Source organism: Ovis canadensis, chromosome 13 (genome assembly GCF_042477335.2).
Source record: "Ovis canadensis isolate MfBH-ARS-UI-01 breed Bighorn chromosome 13, ARS-UI_OviCan_v2, whole genome shotgun sequence".
Lineage (NCBI taxonomy): Eukaryota > Metazoa > Chordata > Mammalia > Artiodactyla > Bovidae > Ovis > Ovis canadensis.
In genome coordinates this window covers 62,234,585-62,256,041 of record NC_091257.1, presented here as the reverse complement: position 1 = coordinate 62,256,041, position 21,457 = coordinate 62,234,585, and the positions used below count along the sequence as shown (strand labels likewise).

The window sequence follows — 21,457 nt, the reverse complement described above, 5'->3', positions numbered from 1 at the left end:
CTTTGTTCACTTGTCTTTTAAACCATACCAAGGGTCTGTGAATGGTCACTGTCTTTGTGTGTTTGCACTTCTGAAAATAACTGTATTTTGCTCTGAACTCTTGAATGGATTTCTGTTAACTGTACAGTACAGCCTCCTGTTCTAGCTCCATTTTTCTTTAACTGCTTTCTTATGATTTGTAAGTCTTTCTCTAGTGCTTCCTTCTGGCTGGATTCCCCAGTGTTATTTTCCAGTTTATTAATTCTTTGTGTACAGTTGTGTGTTTACGTTGAACTTTCATTGCCATGATTGTATTTCTTTTTTCTAAAGTTACTATTCAGTTTATATCTGCCTGTTTTTGGTTCTTAATTTCTTATATGTATGTGTTTTTAAATGTTTGTGAATTTTAAAATGTACAAATGACCTTAATGTACTATTTTTCTCATTGTTCTATTATACTTTCATCTGGTGTGAAATCCTCTCGTTACTTTTGATATTTTCTTCTCTCTCCCTGCAACTCCCTGCTTCTCTCTCTATAGTTTGGCCTTTTCTTTCCTGGATCCAGTCCAGAACCTGGTCTTACAGTGGGAGGTCTTCCTGTCTTCCCCCGGTGGTGCAGACCAAGGAGTGAGGAGACCTGCTGGCCCTTGTGTACTGCCTGGTTCTGGCCCTCCCCCTATGCGGGGACCCCTGAGCCCCTGTTTCCCCATGGAAGTTGCCTGACTAAGGTCTTCTGGGCCCAGAGCTTCTTGGGTCCCAATGTCCGCCCATTCATTGTTTTATGTTTCTTGTATTCTAAAAGACTTGTCAGTTTCTAGCCTTGCCTGTTTGGAGGTTTTCCAAATGCCATTGTTTTTTTAGAGGTGCGGTTGGGAAGGAGTATTCCTCAAAGCCTTAATTTCCAGATTCATTTTCACCAGGAGTACAACAAGTATATGGGAGCTGGGAATATGGATATACTATGTAGTTAGACATAAAAATAATGTGAATATAAAGTTAATTTAACACTTGAGCAGTTTCATTTAGAGATGTTATGGAATTTTTACTTTATTCTTTGGCTATAAAAGTTAAGCATTAAAAAGGGAGAAGAAAAAGAGGAGTAATAGAACTGAAATCAGTGGGATTGAGCTACTGGGAGGAATGTGACATATCAAGGAGAGAAGCTGTAAAGATCAGCACGTGAGCCACCAGGATGACTTAGAACAGGGATGCCAAGAAGTGTGTTAACATGGGCTCCCTCAGAGCTTATAAGAAAATAGAAGATGAAATAAAAGAAGGAAAACAGATGAAAAGAAAAGCTTATCCAAAAATGTTCATGAAGAAATAATTCATGTGTTGGAATTTGAGGTTGTAGAAAGTTTTTGTCAGAAAATATTTTGTAATAAAAATAGGAACAGTATGCCGCCCTTATTTAATCACTAGTTAAATTACTTACGCTAGGAAAACTTAAAAAATAAGGTAAAAGGCAGTTTGAAAATATTTATTATTTTTATTTATTTGGCTGTGCTGGTCCCTGTTGTGCATGGGGGATCATCAGTTTCCTTTGTAGCATGCAAACCGTTAGTTGTATCACGTGGGCTCTAGTTGCCTGACTAGGGGGATCAAGCCTGGCTCTTGCATTGAGTATGTGGAGTCTTAGCCAGTGGAGCATCCTAGTGGGATTTTGAATCTCATTTTGAATGACTTCTTGTTGATAGGGCGGAGGTAGGGGGTTAGGTTAGAGCTGGTCCCTTTTTGATACCCAGTTGGTAGGATTATTTTGGTCACTGCCTCTCTGCTCTTAGGACATGCATCCATCTCCTTCCTCATTCAAGGACCACAGGGTCTGCACACTAATTTCATAGAATCTGATAGTCTTAGAATTGAAAGTGGCTTTAGAACTTTCGTAGTGGTTCTGCGGAAAGGTGAAATGTAGGACTTTGCCCAAAGCATCTAGCTAACGTGATGTGTTAAGTTTATCAGTTGGATCACACAGGCTCTTGTCCCCAAGGAGTTCACAGCCAGGTGAGCAAGACAAGGGCTGCACATGCATTGATCATCTGAGTTTCACTGATGTTCCTGGGGATAGTCTTCAAAATAAAGAGTTGAGAGTGGTGGTGATTTAACTGCTCTAGTTGATGCTCCAGTGGGAGCAGTGGTGAAAAATAATACTCAGTTTTGTTTCTTACAGCTACTTGTCAGTGTTAGCATCTGACTGACTTTGTGGTTCTGGTTGTGGTTTTGTTTTCTTTTCCCTATAATGTGGCCCCTCGGTGGGTTTGAGAAATGGTGTTTTGGATTAGAGGGTTAGTCCTCCTAAGAGAATCTCTAAGCCAGTTTCAAATATAGGTGATTTTCTTTTCCTTCTGACTATATTCTCTCATGGAAAATGTGATTGCATTAGAAAAAGACAGGTATGGGTAGAGGCAGGAGGTGTTGAGGTGGGGAGAGGACCCTTGGCTATGTTGGTCTCTGGATGCAGTGGCAGCTGAAATGGACCCTGAAGTGAAAGGAGGCAGGGTCAGAACATGTCAGGATAGTGCAGGGGAGGGGAGCAATCTGAGGCAAGTCAGGGGTGGAAGAGTAAAGGTGTGGAGGATGGTGTTAGAACAGTAGGCTAGAAGCTGAGATTCCGGGTAGTTCCTGAACGATTGATTGGCTAAAAAGTTTAGAAGTTTGTAGTCTATCAGTAAAAAGCTCTCCAAGAGTTTTGACCAGGGGAGTAACCTAAAAGGTTGTGCTTTAGAACACCCTGGAGTTGGGCACAATTAGAGAAGTGTCATTTTAGTCAGTTCTGGCTGCTGTAACAATTTACCGTAGACTGGGTGACTTAAGGGTTTTCCTGGTGGCTCAGACAGTAAAGAATCCTCCTGCAATGCAGGAAGCCTGGGTTCGATCCCTGGGTTGGGAAGATCTTCTGGATAAGGAAATGGCTACCCACTCCAGTATTCTTACCTGAAGAATTCCATGGACAGAGAGGAGCCTGGCAGGCTACAGTCCATGGGGTCTTAAAAGAGTCAGATACAACTGAGTGACTAACACTTCCACAGACCTTTCTTTCTTACAGTTTTATTGGAGTCATGGAAGAACAAGATCAAGGTACCAGCAGATTTGATTCTTGATGGGGACTTTTCTTGGCTTGCAGACAGCTGCCTTCTCACAGGATCCTGACAAGCCTGAGAGAAGCAGCTCTGGTGTCTCTTCTTAAAGGAATACTAAGCCTGTTATGGGGGTTCTACCCTTAAGACCTTATCTAAATCGAGTTACCTTTCAAAGGCCCTACCTTCTAATCATGTTGGGAGTTAAGGCTTCAACATAATGAATTTTGGGGGGATGAAACATTCAGTCCATAACAGATATCTGTTGCAGTTCTCATTTAGCAAGTATTTATTGAACACATTCTGTATTAGAGGTGGCCCATATCTATGCATAAAACCTTCCAGTTTACTTTTGGCTTCAAGTAGTGGGTGAGCAGGAGCAGTGAGTGGATAGTTCTAGCACAGTAGAGTGAGCGTTGCAGTAGGAATTCCTGGAGCATACAGTTGGAGCCGACTGGAAGGGCCCTGGACTCTTTTGGGGAAAGCTGGTTGAGGGGAGTACAGGTTAGGACAGGGAGGGTCAGGGAGGCTTCGGAGATACCAAAGTCTCAAGTGTGGGTAAATGCAGCAGGAATGGAGATGAGGCTGATAGAAGAGATGCTGAGGAGATTTTGAGAGCTGAGAGAGAGGAGAAAGTTAAGGGTGACATTTAGATTTATATAAAAGGAACGTGGTTGCGTGATGGTACCTTTGCAGAAAAGAAGAAGTACAGGGAAAATCATAGGTTTGGAGGATGGGGGAAGATAGAAGATAATGGATTACATTTGAGAAACTGTGGATTTGAGATGCTGATGAAATTCTTGGAGACGCTGGGGCTGTGGAACTTGAAGCACAGAGAAACAGGAGTGTAATAATAATAAACAATTCTTTTAAAGACATGGGGCTAAGGTGGCTGGTGGCTGGATCCAAAGAGAGCTGGCATAGGAAGAAAGGAGAGTTGAGAATCTCACTGTTGGAGATGCCTACCTGTGGGCGTCTTAGAGCACTGAGACAAGGACATCACTGCCTCTCAGGGCCTTACTTCATCCTGGCTTTCCAAAATGTAAACATTGAAAAGTAACCAATAGGGCAGCTCTGTATTTGTTTTTTTCTCTAGATCTGTGCCACCTCCAGATTCTCTAGCTCTTGTGCTGCTAGCATAGTAGCTGCTAGCCGTATCTGGCTATTTAAATGCAAATTAATTAAAATTAGATAAAATATAAGTCCAGTCTCTCAGATGGACTAGTCAGCTTTTTTTTTTTTTAATTTGCTAGCTGATCTAGCCCTTCCTAGACTCTAAAATTCAGGCTCTTATTTCCCTGTTTGCTTTGGAGTTAGAAGTTGGGCCTCAGGCTGGCTAAGACATCTAGAGGCCAGTGTGCTGGAGTGCAGGGAGGTGGGACAGTGGGAACAAAGCTGGCTGTTACTCAGAACCAGGTTTGGTGATGGTCTTAGGAGTGAGTTGCTGGGGGTACAGGTGTAAAAGATCTCGGGGCATCTTATGTTAGATAATTGTTTCCTCAAATGCTATAAGTGCTGATTTTTTCAAAAACAATTCCTATGGAAGGAAATAAGTGAAAATTTATTTTATTTTATTGTTAAAGACTCATGACAATAATGAGAGAGAGAATAAGCCATACATAGAGGAAGAATAATGAATAAATCACATAAAGATCAAGAGACATGCAAAGCCCCAAGGTTTATAGACATTAGGTCATATGTTCAGTTCAGTCGCTCAGTTGTGTCTGACTCTTGGAGACCCCATGAATCACAGCACGCCAGGCCTGTCCATCACCAACTCCCAGAGTTCACTCAAACTCATGTCCATTGAGTCAGTGATGCCATCCAGCCATCTCATCCTCTGTTGTCCCCTTCTCCTCCTGGCCCCAATCCCTCCCAGCATCAGGGGCTTTTCCAGTGAGTCAACTCTTTGCATCAGGTGGCCAAAGTATTAGAGTTTCAGCTTTAGGATCAGTCCTGCCAATGAACACCCAGGACTGGTCTCCTTTAGGGTGGACTGGTTAAATCTCCTTGCAGTCCAAGGGACGCTCAAGAGTCTTCTCCAACACCACAGTTCAAAAGCATCAGTTCTTCAGCACTCAGCTTTCTTCACAATCCAGCTCTCACATCCATACATGACCACTGGAAAAACCATAGCCTTCACTAGATGGACCTTCGTTGGCAAAGTAATATCTCTGCTACGTTCAGAGTTGGTATTAAATAGGAGAAAGATAGTAAAAGAGCTTCTCTATATCCCAGGGGAATCTTGTTAGGCAAGTTTGTTTGCTTTTAGAGGCAGGGTGCTGCACTCAATATGCCAGTAAATTTGAAAAACTCAGTAGTGGCCACAGGACTGGAAAAGGTCAGTTTTCATTCCAATCTCAAAGGAAGGCAATGCCAAAGAATGCTCAAACTACCGCAAAATTGTACTCATCTCACACGCTAGTAAAGTAATGCTCAAAATTCTCTAAGCCAGGCTTCAGCAATACGTGAACCGTGAACTTCCAGATGTTCAGGCTGGTTTTAGAAAAGGCAGAGGAACAAGAGATCAAATTGCCAACATCCGCTGGATCATGGAAAAAGCAAGAGAGTTCCAGAAAAACATCTATTTCTGCTTTCTTGACTATGCCAAAGCCCTTGACTGTGTGGATCACAAGAAACTGGAAAATTCTGAAAGAGTTGGAAATACCAGATCACCTGACCTGCCTCTTGAGAAACCTGTATGCAGGTCAGGAAGCAACAGTTAGAACAGGACATGGAACAACAGACTGGTTCCAAATAGGAAAAGGAGTATGTCAAGGATGTATATTGTCACCCTGCTTCTTTTAACTTCTATGCAGAGTACATCATGAGAAACGCTAGGCTGGAAGAAGCACAAGCTGGAATCAAGATTGCTGGGAGAAATATCAATAACTTAGATATGCAGATGACACCATCCTTATGGGATAGTGAAGAAGGACTAAAAGGCCTCTTGATGAAAGTGAAAGAGGAGAGTGAAAAAGTTGGCTTAAAGCTCAACATTCAGAAAACGAAGATCATGGCATCTGGTCCCATCACTTCATGGGAAATAGATGGGGAAACAATGGAAATAGTGAGAGACTTTATTTTCGGGGGCTCCAAAATCACTGCAGATGGTGACTGCAGCCGTGAAATTAAAAGACGATTGCTCCTTGGAAGGAAAGTTATGACCAACCTAGACAGCAAATTAAAAAGCAGAGATATTACTTTGCCAACAAAGATCCATCTAGTGAAGGCTATGGTTTTTAGTGGTCATGTATGGATGTGAGAGTTGGACTGTGAAGAAGGCTGAGCGCCAAAGAATTGATGCTTTTGAACTGTGGTATTGGAGAAGACTCTTGAGAGTCCCTTGGACTGCAAGGAGATTCAACCAGTCCATCCTAAAGGAAATCAGTCCTGGGTGTTCATTGGCAGGACTGATCCTAAAGCTGAAACTCCAATACTTTGGCCACCTGATGCGAAGAGCTGACTCTTTGGAAAAGACCCTGATGCTGGGAAAGATTGAGGGCAGGAGGAGAAGGGGATGACAGAGGATGAGATGGTTGAATACCATTACTGACTCAATGGAAATGGGTTTGGGTGGACTCCGGGAGTTGGTGATCGATAGGGAGGCCTGGAGTGCTGCAGTTCATGGAATCACAAAGAGACGGACATGACTGAGAGACTGAACTGAACTCAACTGAGGAAATGTGTAACGAATGAATGCAGACCAGCACGAAATCAGAACAAGAAAACAGAAAATAAGCCTTAAAGAACTGCCATACCCTAAGGGCACTGGCCAGGAAGTACCGCCAGGAAGAGGCTTACTCTGCAGTTCCCCTGTGTTGGTAGCTCCTATATCTTCTGAACCTGGAAGCACATCCAAGGAAAACTAAGTAAATAGTTGGAACTTAACTGTTGGCATAGAGTGGTGATACAGTCTAATGTTTCCACTGAGCCTTAAGTTTTTGTTTTTTCTCCTTCTAACAGGCTCTATGAGAATATTTGAGTCTCCTCTCTCAGGTGCCAAGAATAGATCATTCAGTTTGGAGATATTAAGGGGATGGACTGAGGAGTAGCTTTATTAGGTTCAGTTTTATCAAAGAATAGGAAAAATATTCATCAGTGTTCATACGAATCTGTTATTTCAGATTTCCTTGGTATATTTTCTGTGGAGCCATATAATGTTAAGAACCCATGATCCCTAACTTGGTAGGTACCACGCAAACCTTGTAACAAGCTACTTACAGCCCAGTTGACGTGTGAGATATTAGAAAAAAAAAGTATGTATATCTCTTTATCTGGCTGTTTTCCTGTATCCTTTATTATATCCTTTAATAAACTGGCAGACATGAAGTGTTTCCCTGAGTTCTGTGACCTTTAGCAAATTAATCAGACCTGAGGAGAGGGGGTTGTGGGAACCTCCAATTTGTAGATAAATTGGGCAGAAGTTGTGGGAAAGACTTGGATTACTACTTGGGATTGACGTCAAAAGTAGCAGGGGGAGCAGTCATGTGGGGCTGAGCCCTTTAGCACTCTCTAGGTGGACTGTCAGAGTTGAGTTAATTGCAGAACCTCTGGCCGATTTCACAGAGAACTGCTTGCTGTGGAGAAAAATCCTCTCCCATTTGGTGGCTGGAGTGTTAGAGGGGAAGTATTCTGTGTGAGCAATAAAGGAGACACCGGAACGACAGAGTAGGTAGACCAAACTGGATTTTTCTAATACAGCAGGAGATACAGCAAGCCAGCAAACAAACATAAGTGTTAGGGTTTGAATTCAGTAAGGGTGCTGTGGGCGTGCCCATGAGGAACCCCTGCCCAACCCCAGTGGAGACGACATCAGAGTCCTGAGAAATGTCTGGGTGTAGCAGGTCCAGAGGAGGGAGAACGAGGATCTTCTGGCTGAGGGAACAGTGCAACCATGTCCTCCTCTGGGCACAGGTTCATTGTAAACAATACGGTAGAGTTGGGTTGGGCAGTAGGGGTGCTCGTGAACAGTTGTAGCAGAATCAGTTACACTCAGGTTTTAGGGTAGAGAGTTCCTGCTGTAGGCACAAGGAGGTCTGGAGATAAGGAGAGTTAGGGTTTAAAACAGTTCAGGTGGGACTGATTGTGACTTGATCTGGGAGAGCAGAAAGAAAAGGAATTCTTTCCTTCCCAGATGCTTCATGTGAGGCTCTGGGAACACAGATTACTACCCCTGTGAAATTGATCTCCAGGTGGTGAGAGAAGACAGATGATAAATAAGCAGAAGCATCATGTGGTGGCTGGTGACAAGTTCTGTGAAGAAAATCAATCAAGGAAGGGAGATAGCAAGGGATAGAATGTGAAGTCACATTGTGGTCATTCAGGACCTGCAGACTATTGATTAATTTATCCTTTAAAAATGCTCTCAGTTATTTCCCTCAGGTTCGAAACCCTAGGGAACAGCAATGAATTAAACAGCAATCCCCGCTGACCTCACAGAGCTTTCATTCTGGCAGGGGAGACAGGTAATGTACACTAAAAATAGATCACATGTGTAGATGTATGTCTAAGTACCAAGGAAAAAATAAAACCAGGAAGAAGGATAGAAACTGCTCAGGCTGATATGTTAAACTTTCAAGTGGCCAGGAGAGGTGGCACTAGAAAATGGAAGACCATCATGGCAGTGTGTGAGCTGCAAGTGCAGAGACACTGAGGCAAGAGGTGCCTGGTGTACCTGAGGAGCCCTGAGGAGGAGGTGTGGCTGGACAGAGGGTAGGGTGATGTCGGTAGACTGTGTAGGCCTCATGGCCCTGGTGAGGATTTTGGCTTTCGAGTTAGATAAAAAGCTGTTAGTGGGCTTTGAGCAGAGGTGTGATGTGCTCTGCCTAATTTTAAGCACTCCTTCTGACTGCTGAGTGGGAAGCCAGCTGAAGAAGCAAGCAGAAGATCAGTCGGGAGGTAATTCCCACAGAGCAGGTGGGCTGACTCCAGCTAGGGTGCCAGCAGTGTAGGTGTGGTGACAAGTGGTCGGGCATTGGAGGAGAGCTGACCTGGATGCTGATGAACTGGAAGAGAGTAGGGACAAGAGAGAGGAACCAAGCATGGCTTCAGGTTTCCCCCTGAGCATCTGGGAGATGAATCGGCCAAGTACTGAGATGGTGCAAGGCAGAGGGAGTCGTGAGTTTAGTGCAGAAGCAGGCTGCTAGAAGACAAGCCATACTTGTTGATACATCTCCCCTTTATGCTCACAAGGGTCCTGGTTTGGTTGATATCTGGTCACTTTAATTACAGCAAAAAGTCATGTGTTAATTTTAGTTGTTCAGTCACTAAGTTGTGTCCAACTCCTTGCAACCTCTTGAACTGCAGTGTGCCAGGCTTCCCTGTCCTTGACTATCTTCTGGAGTTTCATCAAACTCATGTGCATTGAGTCAGTGATACCATCCAACCATCTGATCCTCTGTTGCCCCCTTCTCCTTTTGCCTTTAATCTTTCCCAGCATCAGGGTTTTTTCCAATGAGTTGGCTCTTCCCATCAGGTGACCAGAGTATTGGAGCTTCAGCATCAGTCCTTCCAGTGAATAGTCAGGATTGATTTCCTTTAGGATTGATTGGTTTGATCTCTCTGCTGTTCCAGGGACTCTCTTCTCCAGTACCACAGTTTGAAAGCATCAGTTCTTCGGCACTCATCCATCTTTATGGTCCAATTCTCACATTCGTACATGACTACTGGAAAAACTGTAGCTTTGACTATACAGACTTATGTTGGCAAAGTGATGTTTCTGCTTTTTAATCCACTGTCTAGCTTTGTCATAGTTTTTCTTCCAAGGAGCAAGCATCTTTTTCATGGCTGCAGTCACCATCCACAATGATTTTAGAGCCTAAGAAAATAAAGTCTGTCACTGTTTCCATTTTTTCCCCCTTCTATTTGCCATGAAGTGAAGGACCAGATACCATAATCTTAGTTTTTTTGAATGTTGAATTTTAAGTCAGCTTTTTCACTCTCCTCTCTGACCTTCATCAAGAGGCTCTTAGTTCCCCTTCACTTTCTGCCATTAAAGTGGTATCATCTGCATATCTGGGGTTATTGATATTTTTCCCGGCAATCCCGATTCCAGCTTATAAGTCATGCAGCCAGGCATTTTGCGTGATGTACTCTGCATGTAAATTAAATAAGCAGGGTGACCATATGCAGCATTGGCGTACTCCTTTTTGCAATTTTGAACCAGTTCATTGTTGCATGTCTGGTTCTGCGTGTTGCTTCTTGTCCTGTACATGTTTCTCAGGAGACAGCTAAGGTGGTCTGGTATTCCCATCTGTTTAAGAATTTTCCAGAGTTTGTTGTGATCCACACAGTTAAAGGCTTTGGCATAGTCAATAAAGCACAAGTAGATGTTTTTTGGAATTCCCTTGCTTTTTCTGTGATCCAGCAGATTTTGGCAATTTGATCCCTGGTTCTGCTGCCTTTTCTAAATCTAACTTATACATCTGGAAGTTCTTGGTTTATGTACTGCTGCAACCTAGCTTGAAAGATTTTTCCCTTGGACAGCAAGGAGATCAAACCAGTCAATCCTAAAGGAAATCAACCCTGAATATTTATTGAAAGGACTGATGCTAAAACTGAAGCTCTGATACTTTGGTCACCTGATGCGAAGAGCTGATTCACTGAAAAATACAGAGTTTGGAGCATGGTTGGAGCGTGGTTCTTTCGGTAGTGAGAGTTTCATGTTGTGGATTGGCTGGGAGATGTATCCTGCTGGCAGATAGTTGTGTAGGCAAAGAAATGTCACAAACCCAGTTGTCTTGTGTAAAAAGCCATAACATAACTCAAAGATAGTTTTAAAAGAAATTCTTTATTTGAATTAAGACTATTTTATCCTGTAAGAATTATATACAAGTGAATTGAGATTTTTTTGGAATACTTTGAAACTAGCCTTATACTTGGGTTATATAATCTGTATGACCTCAAAAAAGAAATGAAAATTTTCTGTGGCCTTATTTCCTCAACTGCAGAAACAGGTGGATTGAAATCTCTCTGGACTGCCTTAGCCAAGCCATGCTGCTCAGCTCTTTAGTCTTTTTAAATTCTTCCCTGTTATAAAAATAAATTGTCTCCATTGTGGAAAATTACCAAAATATGTAAAGAGAAAAAGAGGGTTAAAATGGCTCCATTGATTAAAGGCAATCACTGTTACTACTTTGGTATACTGGCGTATGCCTTTTATATTAGCCCTTTTAAAAAGCAATGTACAAACAACACCTGCATGTGTACTGATTATAGAAGATCTGGGACTTCCCTGATGGTCCAGTGGTTGGGAGTCTGTTTGCCAGTGCAGGAGACGGGTTTGATCCCTAGTCTGGGAAGATCTCACCTGCCTTGGGGCAGTTAAGCCTGCTGCACTGCAACCACTGAGCCCATGCTCCCTGGAACCCATGCTCTGCAACCAGAGAAGCCACTGCAGTGAGAAGCCTGTACACCACAGCTAGAGGAAGCCTGCATGCTACAGCAAAGACCCAGCACAGCCAAAGGGAAAAAGGATCCAGATCCTTCTGGATCCCAGTCCAGAAGGGTTGGGAATGAGAAGTGCCTATCATTACTCCTTGCCCTGAGGGCAGCCTATTAGTGATTTTGACTTTTCTGGATCCTTTCCCACATATTTTGGACAGATAGAGAGGGTATTAAAATTGTATTTTTTTTTTTTTAGCATAATCCGGATAATTGTAGGCTTATACTTGTGACTTAAAAAAAAAAACCAACAGTATTTCTTGGGCTTGTTTCCTTGTCAGTACATCAGTTTTATGCTTTTATTTTTTATTTTGTTTTATCATTTATTTATTTTTGACTGTGCTGGGTCTTGGTTACTGTGTGGGCTTTCTCTTCTGTGTCGAGTAGGGGCTGTTCTCTAGTTGCGGTGCGCAGGTTCTCATTGCAGCGGCTTTTCCTGTGGCAGTGCTCTAGGGTGCACAGGCTCAGTAGTTGCAGCACAACAGGCTTAGTTGCCCTGCAGCACATGGGATCTTCTCAGACCAGGGATCAAACCCATGTCCCCTGCACTGACAGGCAGATTCCTAACCACTGGACCACCAGGAAAGTCCACTTTATTCTTTAAAAGGCTGAATATTGAGAATTCCTTAGCTGTCCAGTGCTTTGGACTTGTCACTTTCACTGCTCTTGGCCAGATTCAAGCCCTGGTTGGGGAACTAAGATCCTGCAAGCCTTGCAGCATAGCCAGAAAAATTTTTTTAATGGCTGAATGCTATTCTTGAAATAGATACCCGATGATTTTACAATGACTTTTTGATAAACATTTTTGGTTTTCTGAGTATTCAGCATTTTAAATAATGCTGTAGTCATCAACTGTGGACATATATATTGCATAGATATTTCTGGAGGATCAGTTTCTGTAAGTAAAATTGCTGGCTCCAAGAAAATGCCTATTTCAAATCCCAGTGGTAAGTTACTCTCCAGAAAGATCATTCTACCAGGAACATAATCTCTCTACACCCTGGTCAACACCAGATTCCTCTTTTAAAATTTCCTCCTAATTTATGTTAAAAAAATGGAATTATATTTTGTCACTTTTGTAGCTTTAACTAAGGTTGAACGGGTTTTTGTTTGTTTCATTGGATATTTTAATTTTTTTTCCTATGGATAGATTCCTATCCTTTGGGTTATTTGTAGGTATTCTTTTTGAATTACTAGTACCAGTCATTTGTTACATGTTGCCCTGTTTTCTCTTACACCATCACTCATCTTTTACTTCTCCTTAGTGTGTTTTATAGCACTAGAATTTAAACTTTTAATGTAGTTTTTCTTTTTTTCCTCAGTATTTAAAAAATGTGGTTGTATTGTTATTCACACATAAAGTCATTTTCAATATTGTTTTTTTCAAGATAAATTTTTAAAAATGGAATCACTAAGCTAAAGACTAAAAATATTTTCAGGTATTTGCTGCAGTCAGCCAGGACCTAGGTCACACCTCACCAAGGGTAGGCATGAAGGAGGTCATGACCTGCCAGGTGCCCAAGTTTTCTTTGAATCTCAGGATACCTTCTAGTCCTTATCTTGAGGGTCTAGAAACTGAATTTTGTTGTCATAGACGGCCACTACCCATCCACATCCCCTCAGTGCCACAAAGAAGTGGACACACCAGTGGACCAGTTTATTGCTGTGAGAAATATAAATTAGTAAATTAGGGTAACAGCAGTGCATGAATTGTTCCAACTGCCACACATTTCTTCCCTGTAGGGACATAGAAGTTGTTAATCTGGCGTTGGGAAAGGGCTTTAACCAAGGCAGCTCAGGATGCTTCTCACCCACTCAGAAATCGTAGCATTGTCCTCACAGCCAAGCCTCCCTTGTCCCTAGAGGCTGCTGGGGGTCCTGCCCCTTATAGTTCCTTAGAGTGTTCCATTTCTGGTGTCCTTTAGCTGACTCCCATTCATGCATCCTCATTCTATAGGACACATGACATGTTTCCCCATCAAAAGCACATGTGTGGTCACTGGTGCATATGTGCTTGTCAGGAGTTTCATTTAAGGAAACTTAAAACTTGGCTAGTCTGATAGGGGAAATTCATGCAGTTATTTTCTTTGAGGGAAAACATTTTTATACAACAGGGTGGTATAGGGTGAAACAAACCTCTAAATGAATTGTTTCTCTTCAGGTGGTGATCAATGGAGGGGCCACATCCAGTGGTGAACAGGACAATGAAGATACTGAGCTCATGGCAATATATACAACAGAAAACGGCATCGCAGAAAAGGTACCTCTTGTCAGCCCCATCCATTCACCCACCACTATGCAAGGAAGATCCTGTATAAGGAAGTGGGTATCCATCTGGAGTTTTTGTCTCTTCCTTTCTGAGTGTGTATATGTTTGTGTTCTTTATAATGAAAATAGAAGGAGTGATAAGGAATAGTACTTAGAAATTTTTATTTTTTTAATGGCAATATTTAAGTGAGAACCATGTAGAGGTCTTTAACTAGATATTTTTAAACCTCAGCCAGGATCCCACAGTGAAGTGGTTAGGAGTTTGAGGTCTGGGTACTAATATGACTCCGATCCTGAGGGAATTACTTAAGCTCTCTGGGCATTAGTTTCCTCACCTCTAAAATGGGTATAAAAATATCAGCATCTGCCTTAAAGTTGTGGGTATTGAAATAATATATATAAAGTTATTAGCATTGTGCCTGGTACATACTGTTCAGTTCAGTTCAGTCGCTCAGTTGTGTCCAACTCTTTGCGACCCTGTGGACTGCAGCACACAGTACATACTGTGTACAGTAAATAAAAGACACCAATAGGTAAGTTATGTAGACTGTGAAAATGCCTTGAACAAAGATATTTGAGAATCACACACTGAAGTGGGTGATCCCTCATCCCATCTGCTTGGCAGGTCAGTCTGTGTGATCGTAGAATGTATGACCATATTCACAAGGGCCTGGAGAAAGCTGCCCAGAGAGGGTCCACATGCCTTAATTTCTTTTTCTCTTTGTATCTGCTATATATGATATATATGAAAAGTATAACAACATGGAATTTCCAGACTGCTTTGCAGCCCTTAGACTTCTCAATTTCATTTGAGTTTCATTTGACAGATTTTTAAGACAGATTTTATTTTTTATCATCAACTTATATAATGATGTGTTATATTCTAGAACTATTGTGTTGTACTATAGACAGTATATACTATATATTCTAATAACAGACCCCTGGGAAGTTGATATATACAAATATAATTCCTAGCTCGGGTACTAGCGTATTAAGTATACAGTATAATCACAAAAATGGTAAAGAACAAAATAAATTATGTTGAAATTCTTAAATAATCAAATTTTTGTATCTGTGATTTCTTTTTCTCTTTCTCTCTTTTTCTTTCTTTTCTAGTTTGGGAGATGGAAATTTCATTTTTGGCTATCTTGACCAGTACTGCTGTTATTTGGTCAAGCTATTATAAGTTATGTGAATCTGAAGTATAGATTCATGCCGAGATGTTTAAATTTCTATAGTACTGATTTCCAAGTTGCTCCTCAGAGCACAGAGATGGGAGCAGCCATTGTTGAGGCTTTGGTCTGCAGCAGAGACTTTTTGCATAGGGCAGGATCTGGGCAGGGCTTACTCCTTATCTGGCTTGAGTTTCAACATCCAAGAGACACATCTTGTAGCAAAGTGCTTCTGTCTTTTACAGACTTGTTGAACTCCATCCAAACCTCAGATATTTGATCCTTAATCAGAGAGTCACCAGAATTTCCAGGCTGTAGGCTGTCATGATTTCGGATGTTCATTATCCAGGAATTGATGGCTCTCTTTTGAAATGATTGATAGAGTATTAATTTTTCAGGGTGTAAAATATCTGTAGGTGTACCTTTTACTGCTCTGCTGGCAGGAAAAATGTCTAGTATGATAATGTTAGCACATTTATGCTAGACATTTATTGTTCGGGTGAACATTTTTTTCATCATCTGAACTTTAATAGGTGTGTATTTCCTTGAACACTAGTGAAATAGAATATCTTCCTATTTTACTGGTCCTTTTTCTTTTCCTATGAAATGGCAAGGATAGTAAGAATTATTGTATGTTGAATAATGCCAAAGGTCCAGACCTTTAGCTTCAACAGCCTGTCACATTTAGTCCTCTTAGCAACCCTGTTAGAAAGGTACCATCACTATCCTTGTTTTAAAGGTGAAGAAAATGAAATATTAGGTCTTTTGTTGCCTTGAATTTGTGTAAAGAAAACTTGACACCAGAGGATTTTACTCTTTGGGATCTTGCTTTTCAGATGGCATTGAAAGGCTCTCTGAACACTTGACTATGAAATAAGAATGAACCATTCAAGGAAAGAAAAGAACTGAAAGCAAGAGATTCTGTCCTATGTGTTCTCCATATCCATAGGGTTTCTTAGCTATTCATTTTAATGTACTTACTTATTTTATTAAAAACTTTGCTTTTCTGGTGTCCATTAAAACTCTTGAATTTCTTGTAGTAAATTCTGGCTAATCTGATATTAGCTACAAGAGACTCATTTTGGAATTTGCTCAAAGGGATTTTTTTGCTGAAAAGACCAGAAGGTTAGTGCCCCAGATCATCAAGCTTAAGTCCATAGGATGATGTTGGAACTCATGTCCAGTACTTTCTTAGTATGGACTTCAGTATCATTAGGATTCTTCAATTTGGGAGGCTGAGGGACTTGAACTTCATAATGAGGGTGTTTCTTTTTTAAGTTTTAACCTTTTTTGGTTTATGAACCATGTAGATTCTCTCTCTATCTCTTTAACACCAAAAACATTTTGTATTGGGATATAGCCAATTAACAATGTTGTGATAGTTTCAGGTGAACAGTGAAGGAACTCAGCCATATGTATACATATATCCATTCTCCCCCAAATCCCCCTTCTGTCCAGGCTGGCACATAAGATTGAGCAGAGTTCCATGTGCTGTACAGTAAGTTTTTGTTGGTTATCTGTTTTAGATATAGCAGTGTGTACATGACCTTCCCAAAGTCCTTAACTATCCCTTCCCCCTGGCAACCATGAGTTTGTTTGCTAAGTCTGGGTCTCCTTCTGTTTTGTGAGTAAGTTCATCTGTATCATTTTAGATTCTATACATAAGGGGTGTCATATGATATTTCTTCTCTGTGTGACCTACTTCACTCAGTATACACTCTCTAGGTGCATCCATGTTGCTGGAAATGGCCTCATTTCATTCTTTTTAATGGCCGAGTAATAGTCCATTGTATATACATACTGCATCTTCTTTATCCACTCATCTGTCAATTGACATTTAGGTTGCTTCCATGTCTTGACCACTGTAAACAGTGCTGTACTGAACAGTGGCGTGCATGTGTCTTTTCAGGCTGTGTTTTTCTCTGGTTATATGCCCAGAAGTGGAACTGCAGGGTCATATGGTAGCTCATAGTTTCAGTTTTTTAAGGAACCTCCATACTGTTCTCTGTAGTGGCTGTATTTTACATTCCCACCAACAGCACAGAAGGATTCCCTTCTCTCCACACCCTCTCCAGCATTTGTTGTTTGTAGACTTTTTGATGATAGCCATTCTGGCTGGTGTGAGGTGATATCTTATTGTAGTTTTGATTTGCATTCTCTAATAACTGGCAGTTTTGAACATCTTTTCATGTGCCTGTTGGCCATCTGTATGTCATCCTTAGAGAAATGTCTATCCAGGTCTTCTGCCCATTTTTGAGTGGGTTGTTTGTTTTGATGCCATTAAATGTCATAAAGAAAGAAAGAAAGTGAAGTAGCTCAGTTGTGTCTGACTCTTTGCAACCCCATGGACTGTAGCCTACCAGGCTATTCCATCCCTAGGATTTTCCAGGCAAGAATACTGAAGTGGCTTGCCATTAAATATCATAAGCTGTTTGAAAATTTTGGAAATTAATCCCTTATCAGTCCCATTATTTGCAAATATTTTCTCCCAATCTGTGGGTTGTCTTTTTGTTTTATTGTTTCCTTTATTGTGTAAAAGCTTTTGAGTTTAAGTAGGTCCAGTTTGTTTATTTTTGCTTTTGTTTCCATTATTCTGGGAGGTGAGTTAAAAAAGACATTGCTGTGATTTATGTCAGAGTGTGTTCTGCCTATGTTTTCCTCCAAGAGTTTATAGTGTCCAGCCTAACATTTAGATCTTAATCTACTTTAAGCTTATTTTTGTGTATGGGGTCAAAGAATGATCTAATATTTTTTACATGTGGTTTTCCATTTTTACTAGCATCATTTATTGAAGAGACTGTCATTCCCACATTGTGTAGCCTTGCTTCTTTTGTCATAGATTAATTGACTATAGGTTCAGGGGCTTATTTCTGTTTTTTTTTTTATCCTGTTCTATTGATCTATATTCCTATTTTTGTGCCAGTACCATACTGTCTGGTTGATTGTGGCTTTCTAATATAGTCTAAAGTCAGGGAGCCTGATTCCTCCAGCTCTGTTTTTCTTTTTCAAGATTGCTTTAGCTATTCATGCTCTTTTGTATCTCCATACAAATCTTGAAATTTTTTGTTCTAGTACTGTGAAAAGTGCCATTGGTAATTTCATAGGGATTGCATTGAATCTATAGATTGCCTTGGGTAGTATAGTTATTTTGACAATACTATATAATATATTAGTTCTTTCAATCCATGAACATGGTATATCTTTCCATCTGTTTGTCATCCGATTTCTTTCATCCGTGTCTTACAGTTTCGGGAGTACAGGTCTTTTGTCCCTTAGGTAGGTTAATTCTTTGGTATTTTATTCTTTTTGATGTAACAATAAATGGAATTGCTTCTTGTAATTCTCTTTCTAATCTTTCATTGTTAGTATATAGAAGTGCAACAGACTTTTGTGTATTGATTTTGTAACCTGCAAATTTACCAAATTCATTGATCAGTTCAGTTCAGTCGCTCAGTTGTGTCTGACTCTTTGCGACCCCATGAATGGCAGCACGCCAGGCCTCCCTGTCCATCACCATCTCCTGGAGTTCACTCAGACTCACGTCCATCAAGTCCGTGATGCCATCCAGCCATCTCATCCTCGGTCGTCCCCTTCTCCTCCTGCCCCCAGTCTCTCCCAGCATCAGAGTCTTTTCCAGTGAATCAACTCTTCGCATGAGGTGTCCAGAGTACTGGAGCTTCAGCTTTAGCGTCAGTCCTTCCAAAGAAATCCCAGGGTTGATCTCCTTCAGAATGGACTGGTTGGATCTCCTTGCAGTCCAAGGGACTCTCAAGAGTCTTCTCCAACACCACAGTTCAAACACATCAATTCTTCGGCGCTCAGCCTTCTTCACAGTCCAACTCTCACATCCATACATGACCACAGGAAAAACCATAGCCTTGACTAGATGGACCTTAGTCGGCAAAGTAATGTCTCTGCTTTTGAATATGCTGTCTAGGTTGGTCGTAACTTTTCTTCCAAGGAGTAAGCGTCTTTTAATTTCATGGCTGCAGTCACCATCTGCAGTGATTTTGGAGCCCAAAGAAATAAAGTCTGACACTGTTTCTACTGTTTCCCCATCTATTTCCCATGAAGTGATGGGACCAGATGCCGTGATCTTTGTTTTCTGAATGTTGAGCTTTAAGCCAACTTTTTCACTCTCCTCTTTCACTTTCATCAAGAGGCTTTTTAGCTCCTCTTCACTTTCTGTCATAAGGATGGTGTCATCTGCATATCTGAGGTTATTGATAATTCTCCCGGCAATCTTGAGTCCAGCTTGTGTTTCTTCCAGTCCAGCATTTCTCATGATGTACTCTGCAGATAAGTTAAATAAGCAGGGTGACAAATACAGCCTTGATGTACTCCTTTTCCTATTTGGAACCAGTCTGTTGTTGATGAGTTCTAGTAATTTTCTGGTAGCATCTTTAGGATCTTCTGTGTATAATATATCATCTGTAAACAGTGACAGTTTAACGTTTTATTTTCCAATTTGGATTCCCTTTACTTCTTTTTCTTTTCTGATTGCTGTAGCTAGGACTTGCAAAACTATATTGATTAAAAGTGATGAGAGTGGACATCCTTGTCTGTTCCTGATCTTAGAGGGAATGCTTTCAGCTTTTCACCATTAAGTATGATGTTAGCTGTAGGTTTGTCATATATGACCTTTATTATGTTGAGGTATGTACCCTCTATGCCCACTTTCTGGAGAGTTTTTATCATAAATGGGCACTGGATTTTGTCTAAAGCCTTTTCTGCATCTATTTAGATGATTATATGTTTTTTATTCAATTTAATTGATTTACAGGTGTTGAAAATCCTGGCATCCCTGGGATGAATCCCACTTGATCGTGGTGTATGATCTTTTTAATGTGTTGTTGGATATGGATTGCTAGTATTTGTTTTGCATCTATGTTCATCAGTGATACTGGTCTCTAGTTTTCTTTTTTTTTGTCATATCTTTGTCTGCTTTTAAATGAGTTGGAAAGTATTCCTTCCTCTGTGGCTTTTTGGAACAGTTTCAGAAGGATAGATGTTTTAACTGTTCTCTTAAATGTTTGATAAAATTAGCTTGTGAAGCTGTTGGGTCCTGGATTTATGTTTTTTGGGAGGTTTTTAATCATGGTTTCAATTTCAGTGCTTGTGACTGGTCTGTTCATATTTTCTGTTTCTTCCTGTTTCAGTCTAGGGGAACTGTACCTTTCCAAGAATTTGTCTATTTCTTCCAGGTTGTCCATTTTATTGGCATACAGTTGTTCATAGTAGTCTCTTTTCATTTCTAATTTTACTGATTTGAGTTCTCTCCATTTTTTTTTTTTTTGGATGAATCTGGCTAAAGGTTTATCAATCTTGTTATCTTTTCAAAGAACCAGCTTTTAGTTTCATTGATCCTTGTGATTGTTTTCTTTGTTTCTATTTCATTTATTTCTGCTCTGACTTTTATGATTTCCTTCCTTCTGCTAACTCTAAGTTTTGTTTGTTTTTCTTTAGTTGTTTTAGGTGTAAGGTTAGGTGGTTTATCTGAGATTTTTCTTATTTCTTGAAGTAAGATTATATCGTAATTACTTTTGCTGCATCCAGTAGGTTTTGAGGTGTTGTGCTTCCATTTGCATTGTCTCTAGGTATTTTTTTTAAATTTCTTTTGATTTCTTCAGTGAACCAGTGGTTGTTTAGTAGCATATTGTTTAGCTGCCATGTGTTTGTGTTTCCTAGAGGTTTTTCCCTTGTAGTTTATTTCTCATCTCATAGCACTGTGATCAGAAAAGCAGCTTGATATGATTTCGATTTCTTTACATTTGCCAAGGCTTGCCTTGTGGCCCAGCATGTGGTCATCCTGGAGAACATTCTGTATGCACTTGAGAAAAATGTGAAGTCTGCTGCTTTTGGATGGGATTCTTTATAAATAACAATCAAGTCTAAGTCATCTAAAATATCCTAGGTGGCAAGAATACACAGAAGAACTATAGGAAAAAAATCGTAATGACCCAGATAATCACGATGGTGTGATCACTCACCTAGAGCCAGACATCCTGGAGTACGAAGTCAAGTGGGCCTTAGGAAGCATCACTATAAAGAAAGCTAGTGGAGGTGATGGAGTTCCAGCTGAGCTATTTCAAATCCTAAAAGATGATGCTGTGAAAGTGTTGTACGCAATATGTCAGCAAATTTGGAAAACTCAGCAGTAGCCACAGGATTGGAAAAGGTCAGTTTTCATTCCAGTCTCAATGAAAGGCAATGCCAAAGAATGTTCAAGCTACCACACAATTCACTCATTTCACAGGCTAGCAAAGTAATGCTGAAAATTCTCCAAGCTTGACTTCAACAGTATGTGAACCGAGAACTTCAAGATGTTCAAGCTGGATTTAGAAAAGGCAGAGGAACCAGAGATCAAATCGCCAACATCTGTTGGGTCATAGAAAAAGCAAGAGAATTCTAGCAGAACATCTTCTTCTTCTTCATTGACTACACTAAAGCCTTTGACTGTGTGGATCACAACAACCTGTGAAAAATTCTTAAAGAGATGGGAATACCAGACCACTT

The 21,457-nt window shown here is 40.7% G+C and overlaps 1 protein-coding gene across 1 annotated transcript in view; it reads left to right on the top strand.

Moving 5' to 3' along the window:
• SLC23A2 (solute carrier family 23 member 2) overlaps positions 1-21,457 on the top strand; it is a 138,285-nt gene that overhangs the window by 52,493 nt on the left and 64,335 nt on the right. The window contains exon 3 of the mRNA XM_069547962.1: positions 13,663-13,761. Within this exon, the coding sequence (XP_069404063.1) occupies positions 13,663-13,761 (99 nt within the window). The remainder of the gene's footprint in view (positions 1-13,662; positions 13,762-21,457) is intronic.